We start from the raw sequence: 12,103 nt of genomic DNA on the forward strand, positions 1-12,103 counted from the left end.
CTGGGACGTGCCTATGTCATGACCACCAGCTTGTGACCTTGATTCTAATCATAAACGCCCCCCCTCCCCCCGCGGACTGTGTGGATGTCTCTCCTGGCGGAGGTGGAAGAAGAGGCAGGAAACAGTGCACCCTCTAGGACATTGGCTTCATCTTCCTCTCCGGAGGAGGATTCTTGGGGCACGTGGCGTTCTGCTTCTTGAGTTTGGGCACCTGCAGTGGATACACAAACAGAGGCACTTTAAGCATATGCTTCACATGAGTTCACACAATTTCCTTCAGTTTCCACATATGCAAGAACAGAGAAGCCACTTCATCCTTACGCCTTGTGGCTCCTGTCTCGCTGTCTCCACTCGCCCTGCCTCCCTCCTCTCTTCCGATCTCCTACTCCTCAGCCGTGGTCAGCAGCTTTATGTCAGGGAATCTCTCCGCTCATCTTTGCGCGCTTGCGCTGGTTGTGATTTTGTTTATCCTGCAGCAGACAGAGCAGATTTAATGACATGGCAAATAATGCATCACAACCATTGCATACATGCATCAACATCACTCATTCTGCATTGGCTTCCGCACGACACTTAGAATCACATAAACAATGCCAATCTTCATTTATTGAATGGCACCAAGGTGCTCTCGCATTGCACTGTGTTCCTTGCATACTCTCTGCTTAAAGACATGGAGCTATGGAAGAAAACAATGGAACAGCTTCACCAGGACCACTTGCCCTCACTGATCTGAGCAAGTTATTGATACGCTTGCAGCACTGCACCCATGTTCGACAAGTGACCCCACAGTTCAAGATCTCCTCTGCTACCTCCATCCAGAATGTTTTATATCTATGGCGATCATGCTGCTTGGGATAGTGATGGTGGGTTCCACCAATAAAGGCCGCCCACCCCCCCCCGTCATGATCCCACGTATCCCCCAGTGTCTGTCGCTGCATGGCTAATTTACATACAAAATTGCGTGAGAAATGGGAATTGCAGCGGAAGTTATGACAACTTCCGGTCCTGCCGTCAGGAATGCCGCGGAACTCAAAAGTCCCCCATTCTGTGCTTGCAGCCTCAAGGACAGCAGCCTTCCTTTCATGTCAGTATCTTCAGAAGAACTTAAATTGAACTTTTCACTTAAAATGTTTTTTTTAATTCATTCATGGGATGTGGGCGTCGCTGGCTAGGCCAGCATTTGTTGCCCATCCCTAATTGCCCTTGTGAAGGTGTTGGTGAGCTGCCTTCTTGAATCGCTGCAGTCCCTATGGGGTAGGTACACCCACAGTACTGTGAGAAAGGGAGTTCCAGGATTTTGACCCAGCGACAGTGAAGGAATGGCAATATAGCTCCAAGTCAGGATGGTGTGTGACTTAGAGGGGAACTTGCAAGTGGTGGTGTTCCCATGCATTTGCTGCCCTTGTCCTTCTAGTTGGTAGAGGTCGCGGGTTTGGAAGGTGCTGTCTAAGAATCCTTGGTGTGTTGCTGCAATGCATCTTGTAGGTGGTAGATGGTACACACTGCTGCCACTGTGCGTCGGTGGTGGAGGAATTGAATGTTTGTAGATGGGGTGCCAATCAAGCGGGCTGCTTTGTCCTGGATTGTGTCGAGCTTCTTGAGTGTTGTTGGAGCTGCACCCATCCAGGCAAGTGGAGAGTATTCCATCACACTCCTGACTTGTGCCTTGTTGATGGTGGGCAGGCTTTGGGGAGGCAGGAGATGTTACTCGCTGTAGGATTCCTAGCCTCTGACCTGCTCTTGTAGCCACGGTATTTATATGGCTACTCTAGTTCAGTTTTTGATCAATGGGAGCTCCTAGTCTGTTGATAGTGTGGGATTCAGCGATGGTAATGCCATTGAATGTCAAGAGGAGATGGTTAGATTCTCTCTTGTTGGAGATGGTCATTGCCTGGCACTTGTGTGGAATGAATGTTACTTGCCACTTAACATCCCAAGCCTGGATATTGTCCAGGTCTTGTCGCATTTCGACACGGACTGCTTGAGTATCTGAGGAGTTGTGAATGGTGCTGAACATTGTGCAATCATCAGCTAACATCCCCAATTCTGATCTTATGATTGAAGGAAGGTCATTGATGAAGCAGCTGAAGATGGTTAGGCCTAGGACACTACCCTGAGGAACTCCTGCAGTGATGTCCTGGAGCTGAAATGATTGACCTCCAACAACCACAACCATCTTCCTTTTTGTTAGGTATGACTCCAACCAGCGGAGAGTTTTCCCCCTGATTCCCATTGACTCCCGTTTTGCTAGGGCTCCTTGATGCCATGTTCAGTCAAATGCTGCCTTGATGTCAAGGGCAGTCACTCTCCCTTCACTTCTTGAGTTCAGCTGTTTTGTCCATGTTTGAACCAAGGCTGTAACGAGATCAGGAGCTGAGTGGCCCTGGCGGAACCCAAACTGAGCATCACTGAGCAGGTTATTGCTAAGCAAGTGCTGCTTGATGGCACTGTTGATGACACCTTCCATCACTTTACTGATGATTGATAGTAGACTGATGGGGCGGTAATTGGCCGGATTGGACTTGTCCTGCTTTTTGTGCACAGGACATAGCTGGGCAATTTTCCATATTGTCGGGTAGATGCCAGTGTTGTAGCTGTACTGGAACAGCTTGGCTAGGGTTGTGGCAAGTTCTGGAGCACAGGTCTTCAGTACTACTGCCGGAATATTGTCAGGGCCCATAGCCTTTGCAGTATCCAGTGCCTTCAGTCGTTTCTTGATATCATGCGGAGTGAATCAAATTGGCTGAAGTCCGGCATCTGTGATGCTGGGAACTTCAGGAGGAGACCGAGATGGATCATCAACTCGGCACTTCTGGCTGAAGATTGTTGCAAATTCATCAGTCTTATCTTTCGCACTGATATGCTGGGCCCCCCCATCATTTGAGGATGGGGATATTTGTGAAGCCACCACCTCCAGTTAGTTGTTTAATTGTCCACCACCATTCACGACTGTATGTAGCAGGACTGCAGAGCTTAGATGTGATCCGTTGGTTATGGGATAGAACATAGAACAGTACAGCACAGTACAGGCCTTTCGGCCTACGATGTTGTGCCGAACCTTTAACCTACTCTAAGATCAAACTAACTACCTACCCTTCATTCTACTATTATCCATGTACCTATCCAAAAGTTGCTTAAATGCCCCTAATGGATCTGCTTCTACCACCACCGCTGGCAGCGCATTCCACGCACCCACCACTCTCTGTGTAAAGAACCTACCTCTGACATCTCCCCGAAACCTTCCTCCAATCACCTTAAAATTATGCCCCCTGTGGTGATGGCCCTTTCCACCCTGGGAAAAAGTCTCTGGCTATCTACTCTATCTATGCCTCTCATCATCTTGTGCCCCTCTGTCAAGTCACCTCTCATCCTTCTTCGCTCCAATGAGAAAAGCCCTAGCTCCCTCAATCTTTCTTCGTAGGACATGCCCTCCAGTCCAGGCAGCATCCTGGTAAATCTCCTCTGCACCCTCTCTAAAGCTTCCACATCCTTCCGAAAATGAGGCGACCAGAACTGAACACAATATTCCAAGTGTGGTCGAACCAGGGCCTTATACAGCTGCAGCATAACCTCGCGGCTCTTAAACTCAATCCCCCTGTTAATGAAAGCCAACACACCATACGCCTTCTTAACAACCCTATCAACTTGGGTGGCAACTTTGAGCGATCTATGGACATGGACCCCAAGATCCCTCTGTTCCTCCACACTACCAAGAATCCTGTCTTTAAGCCTGTATTCCGCATTCAAATTCGACCTTCCAAAATGAATCACTTCACACTTTTCCAGGTTGAACTCCATCTGCCACTTCTCAGCCCAGTTCTGCATCCTGTCAATGTCCCGTTGCAACCTAGAACAGCCTTCCACACTATCCACAACTCCAGCAACCTTCGTGTCATCGGCAAACTTGCTAACCCAGCCTTCCACTTCCTCATCCAAGTCATTTATAAAAATCACAAACCGCAGAGGTCCCAGAACAGATCCTTGTGGAACACCACTGGTCACCGAGCTCCATGCTGAATACTTTCCATCTACTACCACCCTCTGACTTCTATGGGCCAGCCAATTTTGTATCCAGACAGCCAACTTTCCCTGAATCCCATGCCTCCTTACTTTCTGAATGAGCCTACCATGGGGAACCTTATCAAACGCCTTGCTAAAATCCATAAACACCACATCCACTGCTCTTCCTTCATCCATGTGTTTTGTCACATCTTCAAAGAATTCAATAAGGCTTGTGAGGCATGACCTGCCCCTCACAAAGCCATGTTGACTATCTCTAATCAAACGATGCTTTTCCAAATAATCATAAATCTTGTCTCTCAGAATCCTCTCCAATAATTTGCCCAGTACCGACGTAAGACTGACTGGTCTATAATTCCCAGGGTTATCCCTATTCCCTTTCTTGAACAAGGGAACAACATTTGCCACCCTCCAATCATCCGGTACTACTCCAGTGGACAGTCAAGACGCAAAGATCATCGCCAAAGGCGCAGCAATCTCTTCCCTCGCTTCCCGTAATATCCTTGGGTATATCCCGTCTGGCCCCGGGGACTTATCTGTCCTCATATCATTCAAAATTTCCAGCACATCCTCCCTCTTAACCTCAACCTGTTCGAGCATATCAGCCTGTTCCACGCTGTCCTCACAAACGACCAGGTCCCTCTCACTAGTGAATACTGAAGCAAAGTATTCATTTAGGACCTCCCCTACCTCCTCCGACTCCTGGCACAAGTTCTCTCCACTATCCCTGATCGGCCCTACCCTCACTCTGACCATCCTCTTGTTCCTCACATAAGTGTAGAACGCCTTGGGATTTTCCTTAATCCTACCCGCCAAGACTTTTTCATGTCCCCTTCTAGCTCTCCTAAGTCCATTCTTCAGTTCCTTCATGGCTACCTTGCAACCCTCTAGAGCCCTGTCTGATCCTTGCTTCCTCAACCTTAAGTAAGCTTCCTTCTTCCTCTTGACTAGCTGTTCCACATCTCTTGTCATCCAAGGTTCCTTCACCCGACCATCCCTTCCCTGCCTCATCGGGACAAACCTATCCAGCAGTCACAGCAAGTGCTCCCTAAACAACCTCCACATTTCTGTTGTGCATTTTCCTGAGAACATCTGTTCCCAATTTATGCTCCCCAGTTCCTGCCTAATAGCATTGTAATTCCCCCTCCCCCAATTAAATATTTTCCCATCCCGTCTGCTCCTGTCCCTCTCCATGACTATAGTAAAGGTCAGGGAGTTGTGATCACTATCACCAAAATGCTCTCCCACCAAGAGATCTGCCACCTGGCCTGGTTCGTTGCCAAGCACCAAGTCCAACATAGTCTCCCCTCTAGTCGGCCTATCTACATATTGAGTCAGGAAACCTTCCTGGACACACCTGACAAAAACTGCTCCATCCAAACTATTTACACTAAGGAAGTTCCAATGTATATTAGGGAAGTTGAAGTCACACATGACAACAACCCTGTTACTTCTGCACCTTTCCAAAATCTGCCTCCCAATCTGTTCCTCCATGTCTCTGTTGCTATTGGGAGGTCTATAGAAAACTCCCAACAAAGTGACTGCTCCTTTCCTGTTTCTGACTTCCACCCATAATGACTCGTTAGACAAACCCTCCTCGACGACCTCCCTTTCTGCAGCTGTGATACTATCCCTGATTAACAATGCCACTCCCCCACCTCTTTGTCTATTGCATACTGCTTACGCAGTTTGGCACGCAAGTAGTCCTCTGTTGTAGCTTCACCAGGTTGATACCTCATTTTGAGGTATGCCTGGTGCTGCTCCTGGCATGCCCTCCTGCATTCTTCCTTGAACCAGGGTTGGTTTCCTGGATTGATGGTAATGGTAGAGTGGGGGATATGCCAGGCCATGAGGTTACAGATTGTGGTTGAGTACAATTCTGCTGCTGCTGATGGCCCACAACTCTTCATGGATGCCCAGTTTTGCATTGCTAGATCTGTTCAAAATCTATCCCATTTAGCACGGTGATAGTGCCACACAACATGATGGACGGTATCCTCAATGTGAAGGTGGGACTTCGTCTCCACAAGGATTGTGTGGTGGTCACTCCTACCAATACTGTCATGGACAGAAGAATCTGCAGCAGGCAGATTGGTGAGGACGAGGTCAAGTATGTTCTTCTCTCTTGGTTCCCTCACCACTTGCCGCAGATCCAGTCTAGTAGCTATGTCCTTTAGAACTATGCCAGCTCGGTCAGTAGTGGTGCTACCGAGCCACTCTTGGTGATGGACATTGACGTCCCCCTCCCAGAGTACATTCTGTGCCCTTGCCATCCTCAGTGCTTCCTCCAAGTGGTGTTCAACATGGAGGAGTACTGACCCATCAGCTGAGGGAGGGCAGTAGTTGGTAATCAGCAAGAGGTTTCCTTGCCCATGTTTGACCTGATACCATGAGACTTCATTGGGTCTGGAGTTGATTTGAGGCCTCCCAGGGCAACCCCCTCCCCACTGTATACCATTGTGCCGCCACCTCTGCTGGGTCTGTCCTGCTGGTGAGACAGGACATACCCGGGAATGGTGATGGTGGTGTCTGGGACGTTGTCTGTAAGGTATGATTCTGTGAGTATGTCCATGTCAGGCTGTTGCTTGACTACTTTGTGGGACAGCTCTCCCAACTTTGGCACAAGCCCCCAGATGTTAGTAAGGAGGACTTTGCAGGGTCGACAGGGCTGGGTTTGCCCTTGTCGTTTCCGGTGCCTCGGTCGATGCCGGGTGGTCCTTTTTATTGGCTCAGGAAAATCACTTCCTTGCAATCTGCCACTATCTCTGCCTGCCATTTCCATGGTTGTGGCCTCCTCATAGGCTTCCTTTTACGTCGGCTAATTGCCTCTACTCAAAAGCTTGGCCTGGATTTTACTGTTCTCTAGACCTCCAATGAATGTGCCTCTAATGTTGACTTCTGAGTTCGTGCCATAACTACAGTCTCGAGAGAAGGTTTCTTTAATTCAAGAATATAATCTGCAGTAGACTCACTTGGCAACTGCTTCCTTCCACAAAATACAATTCACAGTGCAATTTCATTCTTCGTCATGCCAGTCCAGAATCTCATTAATTTCCAAATAGTCCAGACTACTGGGGTGGCATGGGCAACATTGGTTAAACACCACCCCAAAAGCTTCTGGCCCCATCATGGTGAGGAAAATCTCCACTTTATTCTGATCCTCTATTAGCTTGCAGTCAAATGTGAAACCTTCAGTCACAAATACACCAGTCCTCTTTGTTGGGGTTGAATTCCCCCATTGTCCCAAAATATGTCTTTGATGCCATTTTTTCAATTACATACCATGGTGACTCACAGAGTTGTACTTGAACACGAATTGCAGACACAACCAATGCAATCTTTCAAATCATCTAACCTTCCTCGAAATTGACTTGGGAGTTCCAAAAGGTGTGTCACAATGTTCTTCATACTTTAAACTCTTGAATGAATGTAAAAAAAAATTCAATCCCACCTCGTTGCCGTGTTTCTGTGGTGTATTCACAGAGTAAGTCTACATGATGTCTTGACTGGGAGTAGTCATGTTGAAACTTTATTTACACCTCCCAACAGAGAGAGCAGCCGAAAGAAGGATACAAATGCTTAGTTATCACAATACTATCAGCCAGTTCAATCCAGCACACTATAGGTACAGTGTGCTACATGTTGACAGGGAAGGGTCCAGTCTGCTATATGATAAAGGGGAAAGATACAATGTGCTATATGATGAAAGGGATGGGTACAGTGTTCTGTTAGATGAAAGAGAAGCATACAGTGTGCTATATGATGAAAGGGATGGATACAATGTGCTATATGATGAAATGGATGGGTACAGTGTGCTAATATGATGAAAGGGAAGGGTACAGTGTGCTAATATGATGAAAGGGAAGAGTACAGTGTGCTAATATGATGAAAGGGAAGAGTACAGTGTGCCAAGGTGTGATATATAAAAGGGAATGGGATCGTATGATAGCTGATGAAAGGAAAAGGGTACAATGTGACCTGACACAGGATCTGCCTCTCTTTGGATCACCCTGTGCCAGAAAGAATAAAGACTTCACAACAAATTGGGTATGATGTGTTTTATCAACTGCCAAGGCAGTCTAAGCATTTGAACCACCTATTATGTCTTTGCCATTTTTTAATTTTATGTGAATAGACTCTGCTTTAAAGCCCAAAATTTAAAAGGAGCCCTTTCCCAATCCTTTCGGGGAAAAATGGTCAGAAAATCCTGAAATGTACAATTTTAAAGGCATGAAGACACACAGACCTCGGCGTTCACATACAAAAATCTTTGGCAGGACAACTTAAGATAAGGCTGTTAATAAATCATATAGGATCCTTAACTTTATTAGATGTACAGACTGCAAAAGCAACAAACTCATGCTAAATCTTTATAACACACTGACTAGGCCTCAGCTGGAGTATTGGATTCAATTCTCGGCACCACCCTTATTAGAAAGGATGTCAAGGCCTTGCAGAGGGCTCAGAGTAAATTTACCAGAATGGTGCCAGGGATGAGGAATTAAATTATGTGGAGAGATGAGAGAAGCTGGAATTGTTCTCCTTAGAGCAGAGAAGGGGAGATTTAATAGAGTGTTTTAAAATTGAGGGGGTTTGACAGGAGATCGGATGATACTTTCTGCTGGCGGGACAACTGAGAATACCGATTTAAGATAATTGGCAAAAATGCCAGGGGAGAGAGGAGATGAGCCTCTTCCACTATTGCTAAATTATCAGACTGCTTATCCAACATACTGTACTGGATGAGCAGCAATTTCCTCCAATTAAACATTGGGAAGACTGAAGCCATTGTTTTCGGTTCCCGCTCCAAACTCCGTTCCCTAGCTACTGACTCCATCCCCCCCCACACCCGGCAGCAGTCTGGATTCAACCAGTCTGTTTGCAACCTTGGTGCTACATTTGACCCCGAGACGAGCTTCTAACCACACATTTGTACCATCGCTGAGACTGCCTGTTTGCATCGCCATAACTTCGCCTGACTTTGCCCGTCTCCGCTCATAGAGTCGGAGAGTCGTACAGCATAGAAACAGGCCCTTCGACCCACCGCATCCATGCCGACCATAATGCCTATCTATACTAATCCCACCTGTCTGCATTAATTCCATATCCCTCTGTGCTTTGCTCATTCAAGTACCTGTCCAGATGTCTCTTAAATGTTGCTACTGTTCCTGCCTCCACCACTTCCTCTGGCAGCTCTTTCCAGATACCCACTATTTTTGTGTGAAAAATTTATCCCTTTGATCCCCTTTAAACTTCCTCCCTCTCACCTTAAATCTATGCCCTCTAGTTTTAGTCACCCCTACCATGGGAAACAGACTCTGGCTATCTACCCTATCTATGCCTCTCATAATTTTAGATATTTCTATCTTGTCCCCTCACAACCTCCTTCGCTCCAGGGAAAACAGACCCAGCCTATCCAATCTCTCTTTATAACTCAAGCCCTCCAAACCAGGCAACATCCTTGTGAATCTTTTCTGCACCCTCTCTAGCTTAATCACATCTTTCCTGTAGTGCGGCGACCAGAACTGCACACAGTACTCCAAATGCGGCCTAACCAACATTATCTACAACTGTAACATGACGTCTTGTACTCACTCCCTGGCCGATGCGGGCAAGCATGCCATACGCCTTCTTCACCACCCTGTTTAGCTGTGTTGCCACTTTCAGGGAACTATGTACTTGCACCCCAAGGTCTCTTTGCTCAACAACACTCCCCAGGGCCCTGCCATTCACTATATGTCCTGCCCTGGTTTAATTTCCCAAAATACATCACCTCGCACTTGCCTGCATTAAATTCCATTTGCCAATCCCTTGCCCACTTTCCCAGTTGATCTATATCCTGTTGTAACCTTAGAAAACCTTCTTCATTGTCCACTATACCACCAATTTTGGTGTCATCTGCAAACTTACTAATCATGCCCCCAACATTCACATCCAAGTCATTAATATATATGACAAACAACAGAGGGCCCAGCACCGATCCCTGTGGAAAACCGCTGGTCACTGGCCTCCAATCTGAAAAACAACCCTCCACTATCACCCTCTGCTGCCTATCACCAAGCCAATTTTGTATCCTATTGGCTAGCTCACCCTGGATCCCATGTGTTTGAACCTTCTGGACCAGCCTACTATGCAGGACCTTGTCAAAGGCCTTGCTAAAGTCCATGTAGACAACATCCATCCTTCTGCCCTCATCAATCCTCTTGGTCACCTCCTCAAAAAACTCAATCAAAAACGTGAGACATGATTTCCCACGCACAAAGCCATGCTGACTATCCCTAATCAGACCTTGCCTTTCCAAATGCATATAAATCCTGTCTCTCAGAATCCCTTCCAATAACTTTGCCACCACTGATGTAAGGCTCACCGGCCTGTAGTTTCCTGGCTTATCCCTGCTGCCCTTCTTAAATAAAGGCACAACATTAGCTATCCTCCAGTCTTCCGGTACCTACCCTTGTCTAACGATGATACAAAAATCTCTACCAGGGCCCCAGCAATCTCCTCCCTTGCTTCCCATAGCATCCTAGGATACACCTGGTCAGGCCCTGGGGATTTATCCATCTTACTGCACTTCAAAACCTCCAACACCTCCTCCTTTGTAATGTTGATATGCTCCAGGATATCGTTGTTCCCTCCCTTGAACTCATCTGCTGCTGAAACTTCATTCATGCCTTTGTTACCACTCGACTTGACTATTGCAATGCATCCCTGGCTGGTCTCCTACTTTCTACTCTCTGTAAACTTGAGGTTATCTGAAACTCTGCTGCCCGTGTCTTAACTCACATGAAGTCCCATTCCCTTATCACCCTGTGCTGACTTACATTGGCTCCCGGTCAAGCAATGTCTTGATTTTAATATTTTCATCCTTGTTTTCAAATTCCTCCATGGCCTCATTCCCTGTCTATCTCTGTAAGCTCCACCCACTCCACAAACCTCTATGCTCCTCTAATTCTGACCTCTTGAGCATCCCTAATTTTAATCGCTCCATAATTGATGGCCACGCCTTCAGTTGCCTGGGCCATAAACTCTGGAATGCTCTCCCTACACCTGTCTGCCTCTCTACTTCTTTACCTCACTTTCCTCCTTTAAGACACTCCTTAAAACCTACATATTTGACCAAGCTTTTGGTCATCTGACCTAATATCTCCTTATGTGGCTCAACATCTTATTATGTTTTATAATGCTCCTGTGAAGCACATTGGGGCATTTTATTATTTTAAAGGCATTACATAAATATGTTATTAAGATGATGTAGTGAGTTATGATCTAGAATGCATTGCCTGAAAGGGTGGTGAAGCAGATTCAATAGAAACTTTCACAAGGGAATTGAATAAATACTTAATGGGAAAAATTTGCAAGGCTATGGAGAAGGAGCAGGGGAGTGGGACTAATTGTATAGGTCTGTCAAAGAGCCGGCACAAGCGTGATGGGCTGAATGGCTCCTTTTATGCTGTAGGATTCTGTGATTCTCAGGGGAAAATAGGAATGGGCAATAAATGCAAGCCTTGCCAGTGATGCCCACATCCCCAGAATGAACTTTACAAGTCTTAAATGTTTAACATTCTATGTTAAATGATATTGTTGCCCTATTTTTTTCAGTTTGCATCTTTTAAATCCTCTAGTTAATAAATGTATTTACACTGCAGGTTGGACCAAAATGTCACATTCACTTGACGCAGCAGAAGAAAACAATGATGGATGGTCCAGCGCTGATGACCAACTCAATTCATCAGATTGTGAGGAGGAAACTAGTCTAAAGTTGGTAGGTACAAGCTCTAGCTGCAATTAATGGGTGAGCACTTCCTTTGCATATAGTTCCCAGACATCTTTGCTGCTGCTGTCTGCATTGAGTGCTGAACACTAAGCACATTCTAGGCTTCAGTATTCCCCCTTCTGATTCTCTGGGTAGTGAGTACCCCGTGCACTTTATTATTATTACTGGCTCCCTTGTCTGGTCAGTAGTAGCTCTTTGAGCTGATTGAGGCCAACAACCATCCCACAGTTGCAGCAACCCTGGATTAGGAAATTGAGGATCTCCAACGATTGACAGCATTCGTAGTTGTCATTGTTTTTGCTGCACTTT

General features: G+C 46.4%; 1 protein-coding gene across 6 annotated transcripts in view; it reads left to right on the plus strand.

Moving 5' to 3' along the window:
- mcf2la (mcf.2 cell line derived transforming sequence-like a) overlaps positions 1–12,103 on the plus strand; it is a 418,987-nt gene that overhangs the window by 312,540 nt on the left and 94,344 nt on the right. For all 6 annotated transcript variants that reach the window (XM_068040155.1, XM_068040156.1, XM_068040153.1 and 3 more), the window contains one exon: positions 11,667–11,782. In XM_068040155.1, the coding sequence (XP_067896256.1) occupies positions 11,667–11,782 (116 nt within the window). The remainder of the gene's footprint in view (positions 1–11,666; positions 11,783–12,103) is intronic.

The sequence above is a fragment of the Heterodontus francisci genome, chromosome 10, assembly GCF_036365525.1.
Source record: "Heterodontus francisci isolate sHetFra1 chromosome 10, sHetFra1.hap1, whole genome shotgun sequence".
Taxonomy (NCBI): domain Eukaryota; kingdom Metazoa; phylum Chordata; class Chondrichthyes; order Heterodontiformes; family Heterodontidae; genus Heterodontus; species Heterodontus francisci.